The following is an 18,609-nucleotide window of genomic DNA, read 5'->3' as shown; positions in this document are numbered from 1 at the left end:
TGTGTCAGGGGGAAATCCATGATGCTGAACGCAATGGTTGAATACTGCATCGGCATTCCAAATCTATGGTTCACACAAAAAGAATGGTCATTGAGGCAAGGTACTCGAAGGTTGGCGGAACCCGTGAAACTGTAACAGCCAGATTCAGAGTAGGAAATAAAACAGGGTGCCACAAGGGAAAGCAGAGAAGGAAAAGGAGCCTGTGCTAAACAGCAACTCCAGAAATACAAGGACTGCAGTGTGTCAATCGTCTTGTAAGATAAATTGCAGCTGCCTGAATGAGTCACAGCTAAGCAGAAGCAGCTACTCAAGTATCCCACGTGCTTACTTGTTCTCGTGAAATATTTCCACTGCAACCTTGGGTGCCACTTCCAACAATTCAAAGGGTAAGTCTTTATGAATAAGCATGTGAGCCTGTTTGGTGAGGGAACGCAAGTTCTCCTGGAATAGAGAAGACAGAAACACAAGCTGATGAGACAATGAGAACAAGGCTAACGTATGTAAATAAATCCTTCCCCAAACCACCCGTGGAGATGGCTGCTAGATCTGCATTCAAAGACAGTGCACCTCTGTTACAAGATAATCAAAGAACCAGGGAAGTCTGTCACACAGACCACTGTGTCTGAATTTACCTATCCTTTCTTTGGAAGATGGAACATTCTATCTTGGACAAACCCTCTATCATATAAAACGGTAAACATGTGATGGCACACATAAAAAATAGAAAATGGCAAGTTCCCCATAAGCACCGAGCCACCTTCACAAGAAGGCCTCAGTACCCGTTGCTGATCTATACTGTATTTAGCTGTTCTCTGGCAAACCGTTTGATTAGGTATGGTGTCACACTTTTCACTGTTAAAGAATCTGAGAAACTTCTACTTTTAGACTTTTACACACTCCATTATAGAACTCAGCATTAACAGGGGAGTCAGTGTCTTTGGAAATGGAACGACTATGCAAAAAAATTTAGAAAAATTTATATTACCAATATTTAACAAAATGTCTCTTTGAAAGGAAACTCTATAGTGGACTATAGCCTCAAGGGAAAAAAAAGTGCCAAGTTTGGGGGAAATTCAGAGCTAGTAACTTTTTTAGAATAGAGGCCCCTACACAAAATTGTTTACCATTCCCTGTCATCAAAACTGAGAGAAGGTGGTCACTTCTGGCACCAGTCATAATGTAAATGGCCACTTGGTAATATAAGAGTAGGTGGATCAGTACTTTGCATGAATGTCTGCTGGATTTAAAAGTAATTGACTGGGCGATGATCTTTGAAACAAAAGTAACTGTAACCTTTGTGTCTCATCACCTTTATACTCTCACTACCTGCTCTAACTGAAAAAAATGGAACATCAGAATTGGAGTGGACCATACAGCCCATCAGGCCTGATCATGGGTTGATGCATACTCCCAACTCCTTGTTCCTTGATACTCTCACCAAACCAGAATCTGTCAATCTTGAAAACTCCAATTCCAGTCCCGACATCCACAGCCTTTTGGAGGAAGAAAATTCCAGAGTTCGAATGCCAAGTGTGTTAACACCCCATCTCCAGACCTTCACTTCCTCTAATTATACAAAAGCGGTGCATTCGGTCCATAGTGCCTGTGCCAGCTTTTTGATGGATTTAGATTACTTACAATGTGGGAACAGGCCCTTCAGCCCAACAAGTCCACACCGACCCTCCGAAGAGCAACCCACCCAGACCCATCCCCCTAATTTACACCTTCACCTAACACTACGGGCAATTTAGCATGGCCAATTCACCTGACCTGCACATTTTTGGACTGTGGGAGGAAAACGGAGCACCCGGAAGAAACCCACACAGACACAGGGGGAATGTGCAAACTCCACACAGTTGCCCGAGGCAGGAATTGTACCCGGGTCTCTGGCGCTGTGAGGCAGCAGTGCTAACCATTGTGCCGCCCATAAAATGAGTGAGCTAACTGAAACCACAGCCTAACTTTCTGTCTGTAATTATGCAAGTTAGTTCCCTTCAGATTAACTCTCTGCAAAAATCAATCCCCATATGCTTTCTGAACGTTTCTATGGAATGTTTCCACCAGACTTTCATGTGTCACAATAACCCGCTTTGTGAAGACATTTTACATTTCTCCACTAGTTCTTCCATAAAATACCTAGCACATCGGTTATACAAATGTTGCTCAGAGAACACTGCAATGCCAGAGGGTTAGTACAGAGACAGATGGCCACATTGTCAGAGGGTCAGTACTGAGGATGCACTGCATTGTTGGCGGGTAAAAATTGAGCAAGAGCTGTTCTCTAGAAGGAAGCATTATTGTGATGAGATGTCAATTGAAAGTTCTGTCTGGCACCTCAGATGGATATAAAAGATCCCATAGTCATCATACAATGAAAAACAGAGATCAGCATCTTGCCTTCTTTTTTTGTCTGGTCACCCTTGGGCTGGCTGTTTGGTCCATAGAGTTGGCCTCAGCGCCCCTTGGTCTTTTAGGGGAGGGTGCAGTAAGTGCAGTCATTGCAGGCAGGTGGCAGAGGGATGGATTTAACTGGGATCTCTCCAGGTCACAGTGCCTGCTGTGTGAGAGGACTAGATGGCCTTCTACCTAAAGGACTGGAAGGCTGATGGAGAAAATGCAGAGGCATGGAATTGAGGGTGATTTAGTAATTTGGATTAGAAACTGGCTTTCTGAAAGACGATAGCAAGTGGTGGTTGATGGAAAATAATCAGCCTGGAGGCCGGTTACTAGTATTTGCCACAAGAATCTGTTTTGGGACCATTGCTGTTTGCCATGTTTATAAATGGCTTCGACACAGGCATAGGTGGATGGATTAGTAAATTTGCAGATGATTCTAAAGTCTGTAGTGGACAGTGTGGAAGAATGTTACAGGTTGCAGGGAGACTTGGATAAACTGCAGAATTGGGCTGAGATGTGGCAAATGGAGTTCAATGCAGCTAAATGGGAGGTGAGGCACTTTGGGAAGAATAACAGGAAGGCAGAGTACTGGGTCAATGGAAAGATTCTTGGTAGTGTGGATGTGCAGAGGGATCTTGGAGTCCATGTAAATAAATCTCTGAAAGCTGTCACCCAGGTTAATAGTGTTATTAAGAAGGCATATAGTGTGTAAGGTTTCATTCCGGAGCCACAATATCATACTGCAACAATACAAAACGCTATAGTGTGGCCACACTTGGAGTATTGTGTATAGTTCTGGTCACCATATTTCAAGAAGGATGTGGAAGCATCGGAAAAGGTGCAGAGGAGATTTACCTGGATGTTGCCTGGTCTGGAGGGAAGGCCTTGTGAGGAAAGGCTGAGAGACTTGGGTCTGTTCTTATTGGAAAGGCAGCGGCTAAGAGAGGATTTGATAGAGACATATAAAATGATCAAAGAATGGCGGCATGGTGGCACAGTGGTTAGCACTGCTGCCTCACAGCGCCAGGGACCTGGGTTCAATTCCCGCCTCAGGCGACTGACTGTGTGGAGTTTGCACGTTCTCCCCGTGTCTGCTCCGGTTTCCTCCCACAGTCCAAAGATGTGCGGGTCAGGTGAATTGGCCATGCTAAATTGCCCGTAGTGTTAGGTAAGGGGTATATGTATGGGTGGGTTGCGCTTCGGCGGGTCGGTGTGGACTTGTTGGGCCGAACGGCCTGTTTCCACACTGTAAGTAATCTAATCTAATCAAAAAATTAGATAGGGGAGACAGTGAAAGTGTTTTGCCTACGATGATGACTTCAGCTTGTACGCGGGGGCATAACTACAAATCGAGGGGTGATAGATTTAAGACAGATGTCAGAGACAGGTTCTTTACTCAGAGAGTGGTAAGGGTGTGGAATGCCCTACCTGCTAATGTAGTCAACTCAGCCACATTAGGGAGATTTAAACAATCCTTAGATAAGCACATGAATGATGATGGGATCGTGTAGGGGACGAGCTGAGAATAATTCAAAAGTCAGCACAACATCGAGGGCCGAAGGGCCTGTTCTGCGCTGTATTGTTCGATGTAAAAGGAGGCAGAAACTATACTGCAGTGGTACGAAACTCTCAGTCTGGGTGAGATGCTTTTCAGAGGGTCAGTGCAGACTCCATGGGCTGAGTGACTTCTTTTTGTACAACACGGATCCTATGATTTTATACTCCATCCAAGAATCAAAACTTTGATGAAACATGGGGGTAAATACTCCAGGATAAAGCTACTTGTAAAATCCTTGGGATAAAGCAGTTGCCTTAGATCTTCAATCTTTACAAGTTTCACTAGACGTGGGCTGGGTTTTCCATCATTTTTCAAAGGTCTCCTCTCTGGCTTTAGCCAAGATGACCGTTTGAAATAAAGGCATTAACATTAGGTTTACGGCTCACTGTGAGCAGATTCTCTTCTCTACCTCCAGGCACTGAATTTCAAGTACTGCAATGAAGCAGCTCCTGATCATTCTCACAGCAGTGTCTGGAGATTCTCAGCAGCTTGTGAGCAAGGCTGCAATAAGGGTGACATCTTGTGGATAGAACATTACACAACATCTGGGAAAACACTGCGTCCTTTTACATTGCTTGCAAAAACCATTCCTGGGAAGAGTCAGCAACCTCAACGCTCTATTCACCTATTTGTGATGTTGTAAAATAGGAATTATGCCTTCTTTCCCTTTATAGGCTATCCCTCAGGATTGAGGATGGCTTGTTTCACTTATAGTTCAATAGATGGATAATAGGCCTAAAGTTCAAACTGCAGCCCTCTGCCACAGGCAAGGCAGTAAGTACTCTGAGAATCAGTCAGCTTTGTACACTCACTCCATTGCCTCAAATTTTCCATTGTATGATATCAAGGTTGTTTCTCAATTAGTTCAGTACCTTGTCAAATTAACCTTCTAGGTCTTGGTCAGTCACAAACCTATGAGTCCTATGGGCTGGAGGGAATGTTTGACCACTTCATGGCTCTTTAAGGACATCCTCAAAACATTTCTGTTGTTCTTCTGGAGGTTTCCTGCCATAACCAAGTTCCAAATAGAACAATTACTTTCAGAGTCTGGTGTCAGGCAGACAAATAACATGGCTGGCTATGAGCAAGTTGCACCTCAACACCGTGCACATTGGCTTGAGAGAGGACCACCTTCCTTGTTACCAGATTTGATGGATCTTCTGAGACACTGCGAGTGGTACTTCTCGCAGGTTATCCAAGTGTCTGGAGCGCACAGAAGTATAGGGATCACTGCTGCCCTGCAAGACGCAGGTCACAAGTGCAGATCCTGAAACAGTCTTTTCCACAGTCAGCTGAAGGAATGACCTGGCACACTGGAGGAGATGAAGAATTTAATTGTGACTGAAATCAGGAAGGGAGAAGGCTCCCAGGATTTGAAAAATGGCCTACATTTTCCTTGTCTTACCAGCATAGGTATTTGGAAAGTGACATTCACGTCTTGGGGACATCTTTAGTCGACTAGATTAAGAGCAGATCAAATTCTTTTACTTCAGGGGAAATAAGATTTGCAACCACAGTGCACCTCAGAATGAACTATCCCTACGTGTGCAGGAAATAGGTCAGAAAGATCACAGCTCAAATGTCAGATTGTGTTCAGCTGCAATGATTATTTTACTCCTAGATGATCAATACATTGTACCTCTCCAACTCAATTCTGGATTAGATACTTAAACCTGTTCCCTACTAGACTCTCTCGGTTGGTACACTCAGTTGGCAGGTGACTGGCTTTAAAATGGCATATATATTTCATTACTGTGTTTTCACAAAGATCCACCATTTCACAGCAATGGTTACATTGCTGTGAATAAGAACAACTACTTGCATTCATATAGCAGCTTTAACATTGTAAAGCATAGTCATGTCATAGGAACATTAACAATAAAATTACGACTACAAGCAACAGAAGATGATGGTCAAGTAACAGCCTGGTCAAGGAGGTACCTTCGAAGAAAGAGGGATGGGTAGACAGATTTATGAAGGGAATTCAAATCAAAAGATCCTATGAAGCTGAAGACATAGCTATCAATAGTGGGGAATATAAAGTTGGGATACGCAAGAGATAAGATTGGGAAGAGGATAAGTACGTCAAAGGATTATGGAGTTGGATGATGTTACAGAAATAATTCAAAGTTCAGCACAACCCAGCAATCCACAATCTTTCCTCACCAATGGTTATATGCTTCTAGCTGATCTTGACCTTGTTCTTATATAAAATAGAAATTAACCAGTAACTGACCCTTCGTTTATCTTATTTTCAGCCTTAAAAGGAAAGGCTGAGACACACTCAACCTTAGCTGCAGAATAATAGCATGTGCAAATGAGATATAAAATCAGGAAGATTACTCACTCACTCACTCAATCTGATATACTATGAAGAATAGCAAAGGAAAATCTGCAGCCATCTAAATTTAAACTTAAATGACAACATCCAGGGATAATTTTCCCCTTGGTTTGGATACAAACATTAGAAATTCATTACATCCAATGTGCAGAGGTCAAATGGAAAGTGGGGTGGGGAAGGGACACCTTACAAAATTAAATCAGGAATAGCTGCTTGGAAACTTCAAGAAAGAGGGATGAATGATTCTCAGCACACTTACCGCCGAAGGTATCCAGTCATCTAATCGTCCATCCAATATGACATCATAACAGAAAGCTCCAGAAATCACTGCGACAGAAAATACATTTTACACAGCAATAATCGCAAATTCAAAAGCACATTATTATTGAGGAAAAGCCAAGTATCATTATCAGCTCCTTGACTCCTTAGCAGCTTAAGAGATATTACATTCATGTTGGTGACTCAAGCATTATGAAATCAGTGAATACTCAAGAAATGTTCTGTGTAAAGGTTAGGAGGGTCCCTAACAGGAAGGAGGATGACACATCTAAAGTCATGTTACCCCAAAAGCACAGTTGATGCTTCTTGACACTTTCCAAGAAGAACATTAATGAATGCTCTTTCTGTCCCTATTGAATCACCAACGCAGAATGGTTATTGACTTCTCCACTGCCTTGCACATGTGTCAACTGTTGGCTCCTTCGCTACACACTCACCTCCAAATCACAAGTTTGTGTGTTTAAGCTGCACTTCAGACCTTGATGACAAAGAGCAAGGCAGACATTGTATCGCAGTCCTGAGGGAATGGTTGCCAAATGGATTGGCCAGCAGCTCTAGCAGCACCAGGGATCAATAGTGTGCCCTGTTGGGACTACGAGCATGGCCCTGGGAAGAACATTGCTCAGCCAGACAAATTCAGGCAGGGCTTTTACAGCAGGCAGGAAAAGGATATTTGAGGTTGCAATCAGATCAGCCATGGTCTTATCAAATGGTGAAGCAGGCTTGAGGAGCTAAATGGCCTATACCAGCTTCTTGTTTGTTTGATCACATAGGCCCCCAAAAGGGCTGTAATGGGGGCAAGGGACAGATTTTAAAGACCTTGAAGGATGGTGAAAGTCTGGGCTGCAGAGGTGATGGTGGTGGAGGAAGAGAGTGCAGAAGCGAAGACATCACCATAGATGGGGATGGTGTCCCAGTGTGCAAAGGACACTCCAGAATGCTATACCCTCCCATTGTTGCATTGCTTCAAAACAGATTCCTCACTACTGCCTGCATGCCCACACCTGGTGTCAGATTAGACAGCACATCACCACTGCAATGTGCCACAAAGGATCTATAGCACAGATACGGGCCATTCAACTCAACTAGTTTGGAGTTTATTTCCAACACGAGCTGTCCCCTCCACCCTTTTCACATCCTCCTTCTTTCCCCGTCACCTGTTTCTCAAACTGAAACGTGTCTACACTACTCTCGAAGTAACCCGGGTGGCAGCAAATCCCACATTCTCAATTCTCCCTGGCAGCCAAGAGGATGGGTAAATTGTCAGCTGTATTAAAATCAGGCTGAGACCCAGGAAGCAAAACAATATTCAAGTCAATATGAAACAATTGTTCCATAAAAACAACATTGAGTACCTGGTATTTCTGGTGCTGTAATGAGTTCAACAATGTACTCTTCTTTAAATGCTGTTTGAAGGACGTACCCCATGATCATTGCACATGATCGCCAATAAGCCTGTTTAAAAAAGGATGCAGAACAAGTCAAATCACACCGCAAGCACCACAGAACTCAGATTAGTGGGAGGGAGGCTTCATTCTACCCCCAAAGTAAACTGGAGTTCTCAGATTCTTGTAGAACACTTCAGCTCCATTTTTATACTAATCCAGTTGGTGACATCTTCTTTTTGCTACTTGGTCTCAGCTCCCAGCAAAGGAGCAACAAAATGTTACAAGATGTTCAACTTATTGTTCCTTCTGGGAGTTGTAAACACAAAGCTGCTTTTGTATGTGCCACGATATAAATACCATAAGTGTGATATTGCAGTGATACAAATACAACACAATTTTTCTTTTAAACCCTGTATCTCTGCAATCAAAAAGGTTGCCCCAAACAAGGCAGTGGGGTAAAAAGTTAATCAAATATTTCCCTCAAGTTATTAGAAAGGGCACTGGGAATCATTGCCAATTCAATGAAGCAGAGAAGAGCGAAGGGGTTTTCTTTGAGTTTTTATAAACAGTTACTGTCAGAGTTTCTTTTTAAATTGGGATATTTTGACAAAAAGCTCAAACCTACACAGAGAAAGTTTGCAGTTCCCTCCAGTTAAATGTTAGAATGACCAATACTAGCAAATTTCCTCACCATCTTCAACACTCCCTGCATTAACTTCATGCCTTTGCCATAAACGATCATCCTCAGCCCCGTCTCCAGCAACCTCATTGGTCATTCCAAACCCAACTCCGGCTGAGTTGCCCACCATGGTGTATACTTTTTATGGTGGAGGGGTTCCTCATCAACCATAACAGCAGCTACCTCAATTCCCATCACAGTCAATCAAGTGATGAAACCCTCATATATTCCTTTGTCACCTCCACTCTCAACTACAACACTCTTCAGGCAGTTACAGTCATTGTGAAAGTGCACAATCAATATTCAACTTTCATCATTTAACTTTAATATCACAGGCGTTCATGGAGCATAAAGTGATCTGAACAGGACAAGTACGGAACCAAAATCAACAAGTCAAGAATTTATTCACAACATAAGCCTCCCCCCCACCACTCTTCCTCACATCCTTCTAAAATGGTTGCTGCAATCACCTGACAAGGTCACACCAAGTTCATGAACCTATCAGTATGGAAGGATTGTCTGAGCTGAAATCAACATTGTTATAAAAGAGCAGTAAAACTCAAATCTCTCGGTTTACTGGTATCTTTCTGGAAGTCGAGATGAAAGACTGACAATGCAGCATTTAGCTTGGGAAAACAAAGAACAGACTCAGGAGTATATAAATGAACCATTATCTACAGCTGTTTCTGAGCAGTGGGGAGGCTTGGAAAAATGGATTTGTGAACAAGAACTAGAAGTCTCTCTCTCTCTCTATACCTTAACCTCAGACACTAGCTGATGAAAAGCAACTTGAAAATAACAGCAACGGAAAACTCCAGGATATCTGAATCTTTGGCATTACAGAGTAAACAAGGCAGCAGCTAAACAGCTGGACTATTTTTCATTCTCACAACTCAAGTTCTCTAAAACAAACTATAAATGGGAACAGCCTTTGCCTTCCTGTCCATTACAGATTTCCCTCCTCCACTTTGTTTGTAAGCTCACAATTCTTGATTGCTCCATGCGGAAATAGAAAAACGAAAATTGTGGCAACTGACCAAGAGGAAACTAAAACAAAATGGGAGCAAGTAGTTAGTGTAGAGATAGTTGCAGCTGGAACAATGCAGAATATGACAAAGGTTAAAAAGAGAATGAAGCCACAGGGAGAACCAGGTAGGTTTTAGAAGACAGAAAGTGTGAGGACAATTCCACAATTTCAGCATCTTGAAAACAGAGGACCGCATGAAAAGCCAACAGAGTGAGCTTGCAGGAAGGTGATGCCACATTCAGAGCTCAAGAGGAAAGTTCCCATCCGTAATTACCATTCTATTGTGTTCACATAAATACAACAGTGCAGCACAGGAAGGAAAGGAAATGGGCAAGAAACAAACAGAAACTGCTTTTTTTTTTGATTAGATTAGATTACTTACAGTGTGGAAACAGGCCCTTCGGCCCAACAAGTCCACACCGACCCGCCGAAGCGAAGCCCACCCATACCCCTACATTTACCCCTTACCTAACACTACGGGCAATTTTAGCATGGCCAATTCACCTGACCTGCACATCTTTGGACTGTGGGAGGAAACCGGAGCACCTGGAGGAAACCCACGCATACCCGGGGAGAACGTGCAAACTCCACACAGTCAGTCGCCTGAGTCGGGAATTGAACCCGGGTCTCAGGCCCTGTGAGGCAGCAGTGCTAACCACTGTGCCACCGTGCCGCCCACTAAATGTTTGATTGTAAAAGAGCTGTCAAATTTAAGAACGGGCACTGGGTGTGTGATTAACTGCAATATAAAAGTGACAATATAAGGGGAAAACATAGTGAAAAGTCAAGTTCAAGGATATAGCAAATATTCCAAAGTTTAGCAAATGTATGAATTTTTCATGATGTGTTCACTTGAGCTGTGAAAAACATAACCTGTAGATGTCTTGCCCAGCTTGGGTAAACTGCATCTTGAGCTGTGCTAGTGGTTACAATCTTGTTTCTGGTGGTGGTTGTAGTGAGGTCTGTCTGTCATGATGAATTAACAGCAATGTGTGAGAAATATATCAGACACAGTTTCTGCTTCTCTCTTTTATCAGAAAAAACCCATGTTAGAACAGTTCTGTTATGGAAAGAGGTGGGGTTGAGAGTGCCAAACAAGTATCATCTTCAGAGTCATCACCTGTCAAAGCATATCTTGTAATTGCATCCCTGAAGAAGGGCGTATGCCCGAAACGTCGATTCTCCTGCTCCTTTGATGTTGCCTGACCTGCTGTGGTTTTCCAGCAACACATTTTTCAGCTTTGATACTCCAGCATCTGCAGTTCTCACTTTCTCCTAAATTGGTTTTGTGGCAACATCCTCTCCCAGCAATTGACTCACCAAAACAAAACATTCCCTATTGTCTTCAACATTCAGAAATGCAATCATAAATAGGGAATCAAACCAGAATGATCTTAGTTTCAATTCCTGCCTGCTAAGCTAGCTGATTTGATGTGAGATACCAGTAAGCGTTTCAAAATTGGCTCTGTTTCCTGGGTTGAAGAGTGTGATTAAAATTAGTGTGTAGAGAATTTTGTTTCTTTTCTATGACCCACACTCACCAGTTGTCATCTCGGCCTATAATGCATACAAAACAAACTAGGTGCATGTGACAATAATAAATCAGTCAAATCACTGTCCACACCAATGGAACCACATTATGGAAACTTTACCTTATTAACTTCTTCTGGGTTCTCATCCTTGAAAGTCAGAAATTGAATGTCACAGGATTTGGTGAGGGGTTTATACATATCCCAGACTTCCCCATCCACCAGTGCAAGTATAGAACGCTTTACACACCATTCACTCATATCTGTGCAGACAGACAAGAAGAGAGGTTACAGAATGAAGCAACTCACGGTTCTAAATGACAGATTCATTTCACAAACACCAACAACTGCTTGGATTTATACAGCTTCCTTAGCATGGTGAAACTTCCCAAGTCACTATACAGGAGCCTAACCAGAGTAAAATGTCAATGCTGTGCCAATGAAGATATATTTACAAATAAAGAGCAAAAAGGATAAAATTGAAGGCTCTGTATCTGAATGCATGTAGCATTAAATAAAAAAAAAGAACTGAAAGTGCAAAAACAAATCAATGAGAAAGATTCGTCGCCATTTGAGATACAGCTACAGGATGACATAGCTTGGACCCTAAACATGAATGGTAGAGGAAAACTGGAATGATAGGAAAGTAGGTAAACATGGATGGGTAGCTCGGTTAGTTAATGAAGTTAAAAATCACATGACTCCAGGTTATAGTCCAACAGGTTTAATTGGAAGCACTAGCTTTCAGAGCGCTGCTCACAACCACCTGATGAAGGAGCAGCGGTCCAAAAGCTAGTGCTTCCAATTAAACCTGTTGGACTATAACCTGGAGTCATGTGATTTTTAACTTTGTACACCCCAGTCCCAACACCTGCATCTCCACATCTTAGTTAATGAAGGTATTCATGCAATTGGCAGGAATAACCCAAGTTCAGAAAATCAAAATGTGGAAATAGTTTGGGTAGAAATGAGAAAATGATAAAGGAACAAATTCGTTTGTGAGATGGGTTTTCAAAGCCCTTGAACATTAGCATGGGCGTATAAATAAAGAAAAATTGTTTTACAAAAACAGAAATTGCTAGAAAAGCTCAGCAGGTCTGGCAGCAGCTGAAATCAGAGTTAATGTTTCAGGTCCTGTGACCTTTCCTCAGAACTGGTTCCAAAACGCTAACACTGATTTCTCTCTGCAGATACTGCCAGGGATGCAGTGGCAAGTAGTTAAGGAATAGTTAATATATGAAATATGTACATTCCAATGACTAAGAAAAATCTAACGGACAGACCCACTACCATTGGTTAACTAGAAATGTTAGAAGATAGTATCGAACTAAACAAAATTGGATAAAGACAGGAAGCATGTCAGAAGATTGAGTAGAATATAAAAAAAAGCAAGAATGATCAAAAAATGAATAGAGAGGAAAAAAAATCAGAGTATGATTTTCTCTGAAAGCTAGACAAAGCCAACTACAAGGAGAAAAAATACATAGTAAGGGCCTCAATAAATAATTTAAGAAGAGAAAGTACTGGTCCGATAGAAAGTAAGTCTGGAGAATTAATAATAGAAAGAAAGGAAATGGAAACTGAATTAAGCCAGGTTTCTTTTTGCATCTGTCTTGATTACAGAGAATATAAATAATATCTCACCAGCACAAATAAATCAGGACCTGGTAGAGGGAGGAACTCAGGAAAATCAATCACCAGCAAAGTGACACTGAGCAACTGTAGCACTATATACTGACAAGTGACCAGCTCCTCATGAGAGTAATCCTTGGGTCATCAAAAGAAGTGGCTACTCAGTGGGTTGATGCATTTGTTTTAATTTAATAAAGCTTCTTTGATTTGGGGTCAGTATCATGAAAAAAACAAGAAGGAAAAGGTTCATTTTGAGATATTGTTGGAACAGGAGCCGATGTAGGTTTCCCTCCCTTCGCCATGCAGCCTTCAATTTTGCACCAACGAGCCCGAGCAACACCACAGTCAATACGAATGAAGAGAAAATCTCCCCCTATTGCAGTCATACCAAATGCATCTTCAGCCATAACAATACAATTTCCTGAGCAGCCTCTCAACTTCAGGCTATCATAATCTTCAGCACAGCTAAAACTATAGAACATAGAACATAGAAAGATACAGCGCAGTACAGGCCCTTCGGCCCTCGATGTTGCGCCGACCGAATCCTACCTAACCTACACTAGCCCAATAACTTCCAAATGCCTATCCAATGCCCGCTTAAATGACCATAAAGGAGAGTTCACCACTGCTACTGGCAGGGCATTCCATGAACTCACAACCCGCTGTGTAAAGAATCTACCCCTAACATCTGTCCTATACCTACCACCCCTTAATTTAAAGCTGTGTCCCCTAGTAACACCTGACTCCATTAGCGGTAAAAGGTTCTCAGTGTCGACCCTATCTAAACCCCTAATCATCTTATACACCTCTATCAAATCTCCCCTAAACCTTCTCTTCTCCAATGAGAACAGCCCCAAGTGCCTCAGCCTTTCCTCATAAGATTTTCCTACCATTCCAGGCAACATCCTGGTAAACCTCCTCTGCACTCGTTCCAATGCCTCCACATCCTTCCTATAGTATGGCGACCAAAACTGCACACAATACTCCAGATGAGGCCGCACCAGAGTCTTATACAGTTGCAACATGACCTCGGGACTCCGGAACTCAATTCCTCTACCAATAAAGCCCAGTACACCATATGCCTTCCTCACAGCACTATTTACCTGGGTGGCAACTTTCAGAGATCTGTGTACATGGACACCAAGATCCCTCTGCTCATCCACACTACCAAGTAGCCTACCATTAGCCCAGTAATCCATCCTCTTGTTACTCCTACCAAAGTGAATGACTTCACACTTAGCTACATTGAATTCCATTTGCCACCTTTCTGCCCAGCTCTGCAACTTATCTATATCCCGCTGTAACCTACCACTTCCTTCCTCACTATCCACAACTCCACCGACTTTTGTGTCATCCGCAAACTTGCTTACCCAGCTTTCAAGCCCTTCCTCTAGATCATTTATAAAAGATAACAAAAAGCAATGGTCCCAAAACAGATCCTTGTGGTACACCGCTAGTAACTGCACTCCAAGATGAACATAGTCCATCAACTACTACCCTCTGTCTCCTTCCAGCCAGCCAATTCCTAATCCAAACCTCTAATGTATCCTCAATGCCATACATCCGTAGTTTTAGCATTAGCGTACCATGGGGAACCTTATCGAACGCCTTACTAAAATCCATATACACAACATCTACTGCTTTACCCTCGTCCACTTCCTTGGTCACCTTCTCAAAGAACTCAATAAGGTTTGTGAGGCACGACCTGCCCTTCACAAAACCATGCTGGCTATCCTTGATCACGTTATTCCTATCCAGATGTTCATAAATCTTATCCCTTACCATTCTCTCTAAGACTTTGCCCACCACTGAAGTCAGACTCACTGGCCTATAGTTACTAGGGCTATCCCTACTCCCTTTCTTGAACAAGGGGACCACATTCGCTATCCTCCAGTCCTCTGGTACTATTCCCGTTGACAATGACGACATAAAAATCCAGGCCAATGGCTCTGCTATCTCCTCCCTAGCTTCCCATAGGATCCTAGGGTAAATGCCATCAGGCCCAGGAGACTTATCTATTTTCATCCTCTCCAATATTCCCAGAACCTCTTCCCTGCATATTTCCAGGCCATCCATTCTAATCATTTGTGACTCCATATTCACATCAGCAACAGTGTCCTGTTCCTGAGTGAATACTGATGAAAAGTATTGATTTAGTGTCTCTCCAATCTCCTCCGCCTCCACACACAACTTCCCACTACTATCCTTGACTGGACCGATACCTACCCTAGTCATCCTTTTATTCCTGACATACCTATAGAAAGCCTTTGGGTTTTCCGTAATCCTACCAGCTAAAGAACTTTTCATGTCCCCTTCTCGCTTCTCTTAGCTCTCTCTTTAGATCCTTCCTGGCTACCTTATAACTCTCTATCGCCCCAACTGAACCTTCACGCCTCATCTTTACATATGCCGCCTTCTTCCCTTTCACAAGGGATTCCAATTCCTTACTAAACCACGGCTGCCTCACAAGGCCCTTTACACCATGCCTGACCGGTACATACTTATCGAGGACACGTAGTAGCTGCTCCTTGAACAATCCCCACATCTCATTAGTGTTCTTCTCTTGAAGCCTGTTTTTCCAATCCACACATCCTAAGTCATGCCTCACCGCATCATAATTTCCCTGCCCCCAGCTATAACTCTTGCCCTGCTGCGCACACTTATCCCTCTCCATCACTAAAGTAAAAGTCACCGAGTTGTGGTCACTGTCCCCGAAGTGCTCACCTACCTCCAAGTCTAACACCTGGCCTGGTTCATTACCTAGAACCAAATCCAGTATAGCCTCACCTCTTGTTGGCCTGTCTACATATTGTGTCAGGAAACCCTCCTGCACACATTGGACAAACACCGACCCATCTAATGAACTCGAGCTATAGCTCTCCCAGTCAATATCTGGGAAGTTAAAGTCCCCCATAACAACCACCCTGCTACCTTCACTCTTTTCCTGAATCATCCTCGCAATATTATCCTTTACTTCTCTAGGACTATTAGGAGGCCTGTAGAAAACACCTAACAGGGTGACCTCACCTTTCCTATTTCTAACCTCAGCCCAAACTACCTCAGATGGCAAGTCCTCTTCCATCGTCCATTCCACTGCTGTAATACTATCTTTGACAAGTAATGCCACACCTCCCCCTTTTTTACCCCCATGTCTGATCCTACTAAAACATTTAAACCCTGGAACCTGCAACAGCCATTCTTGTCCCTGTTCTACCCACGTCTCTGTAATGGCCACAACATCGAAGTCCCAGGTACCAACCCACGCTGCAAGTTCACCTACCTTATTCACCTATGTTCTATTGCTGACAACATGTCTAACTCACCCATCACAGGACTCATAGCTGACCTACAATGAATGTTGCTTTGATCCATCAGTCCACCTCCGTACCTTCAGCATAAAGTTTTTGTTCTCTTACTTAAATTACCACTATGGCTTTGCTTCTCCCTATCTGCTACCTGGAACAACCCCGTGATTGAAACTCTCAAAATCTAAACTGTTTTCTAACTTACCAAACTTTTACTTACGCATGGCACAGTTGTAAGGAGTGGAAAGGCCCTTGTTCATGATGAAGACTGTTCCAGGATCAGGTGTCCCCACATGTTTAACTTCAATTTTCTCAATCCTTGGGATCAGGGCTCGCTGTCTGTCTTTCTCCTTGTCAAATAGCTGGCTGCGCTTCTGAAGCAGCTCTGTGCTCGCCAGGCACGAATCTGCAGCTGTCGAAAGGAATCCTGTACAAGGGACAACACAAGCATAGACGTTTACAGCACAGAAAGACAGCATTCAATCCATTATGGTCTATAAAAGAACTATCCAATGAGTTCCACATTTTCATTGTTCTCCCCACAAGTTCTTCCTCTTGCCAAGTGCCTTTTGAATCTTACTATGGATCTGCTGCCACTTCCCTTCCAGGCAGTGGATTTGCCCTTTGGTTTGAACATGTCCTGCCAGATTCTCATTAGCTATCTATCTAAACTCTTCAGGATTGTGTGGCACCTTATTATTGTCATGGGTCAGCCCACAAAGTTTCTCCACATTGTTCCAATGTGATAAATGAGAACGTGGACTAGATTGGGTTGGGATATTTGGTCGGCATGGACAGTTGGACCGAAGGGTCTGTTTCCATGCTGTACATCTCTATGACTATGACTCTTATAACAACAGCATTGGGTAAAATTTGGGCAGAACATAAGAATACAGGCACAGGTGTATACTGATCACCCCATCAAACCTGCCTCACCATTCTAGATCATGTTAGATCATCTCGTCAAAACAATTTCTCCACATGATCTCCATATCCCTTGATGTCATTCATCTCTAGAAATCTGATTTCTGACTTGAACCTGGTCAATGATTGAACTTCTACAGCCTTCTGTGATCAAGAATTCCAAAGATTCACCACTCTGTTAAGAAATCCCTCCTCATTTCAGTCTTAAATGGCTTTATCCGGAGATTTTGTCCCCTAGCCAGGAATCTGTCTTGCCCTGTAAGAACTTTCTAAGTTTAAAAAACACCTGTCATTCTTCAAAGCAATGAAGAGAATACAAACACAATTTCCTCAGAAAACAATGTTGCCATCTCAAGAATTTGTTCGGAGAACCTCCACTGCACTCCCTTCAAATGGCAAGTATATCCTTTCTTACATAAGGACGGCCAAACCTTTACATGGAAATCCAAGGTTCCGCACAAAAGCAAAAAGATCATTTTTACTCCTGTGTTTAAATCCCTTTGAAATGAATGCCAGTTTTCACTCACCTTTCTAATTGCTTGCTGCTCCCTGCACACTCGGTTTTAGTGACCCATGGCAAAGAACAACCAGATCTTTCTGGACTTCCATCCTTCCCAACCTCTCACCATTTAAAATAAAATTCAACTTGTTTCTTCTCTACCAAATAACTTCACACATATTTACATTTTATTCCATTAGCCATGTCTAGCCCATTAACACGGTGTGTCCAAACCCTCTTGAAGTCTCCTTGCACCTTCCCCACAACTTGCATTCCCATCCAATTTGATGTCACCTGCAAATCTGGAACTGTTACAACATCCAAATCATACATATACATGGAAAATAATTGTAGACCTAGCCCTGAGGCTTAAATTACCCCAATAGTAGCAGCCTACCATCTAGAGAATGATCCATTTATTCTTACTCTATCTGATAACAATTTAACTAAATTTTTGCATTCAAATAATCAACCTTTTGGTCAATTCTATGTGCAGTCCTATTGGCTGCCTTTAATTCAGTACTTTTAATATTATTCTCCATTTGGTGTTTGTTATTACTTCATTAAAGTTCAAGCATCTGAATTCCTTTGTTGATCACTGTGGCTAAAAAGTGGGCTTTCTTTGAACACATGGTTTAAACTTACACTCACCTACACTGCTTCAATCAACTCTCACTCTAAACCTACTTCTATATTTCCAATAAAAACATATTCATTGAGTTAATTTGGAAGTTGCTAATGTAAACCTATCAGACTAAAGCTGCAACCTTAATGCCCCACAGCAACAACATACCAAGAAGATGCAATGACAAGGGAAACAAAAGGTGAAGAACCATTCCAATCAGCTCGATCATTCCAGGATGTCATGGCCAATCCGATTACAGCCTCAGCTTCACATTCCCACTTACTTCCTATAACATCTGGCTCTCTCGTTGTTCAAAGACCCGTTTATTTCTACTTAAAACATGTGCAATGACTCCAACTCTACAGAGAAGCAGAGTTTCAAACTTGAGACTTTTCAAAAGAAAAAAAAGTCTCCTCATGTCCACCT

At 42.5% G+C, this 18,609-nt stretch overlaps 1 protein-coding gene across 1 annotated transcript in view; it reads right to left on the bottom strand.

The window, feature by feature from the left end:
• Positions 1–18,609, bottom strand: part of mrpl39 (mitochondrial ribosomal protein L39) — a 34,392-nt gene that overhangs the window by 5,810 nt on the left and 9,973 nt on the right. Inside the window, exons 2-6 of the mRNA XM_060833229.1 lie at positions 16,356–16,562; positions 11,322–11,461; positions 7,931–8,030; positions 6,556–6,623; positions 329–441 (exon numbers count right to left, since the gene is read on the bottom strand). Coding sequence (XP_060689212.1) covers positions 329–441; positions 6,556–6,623; positions 7,931–8,030; positions 11,322–11,461; positions 16,356–16,562 — 628 coding nt within the window. The remainder of the gene's footprint in view (positions 1–328; positions 442–6,555; positions 6,624–7,930; positions 8,031–11,321; positions 11,462–16,355; positions 16,563–18,609) is intronic.

This window comes from Hemiscyllium ocellatum, chromosome 12 (genome assembly GCF_020745735.1).
Source record: "Hemiscyllium ocellatum isolate sHemOce1 chromosome 12, sHemOce1.pat.X.cur, whole genome shotgun sequence".
NCBI lineage: Eukaryota > Metazoa > Chordata > Chondrichthyes > Orectolobiformes > Hemiscylliidae > Hemiscyllium > Hemiscyllium ocellatum.
This window is presented reverse-complemented; position numbering and strand designations above follow the sequence as displayed.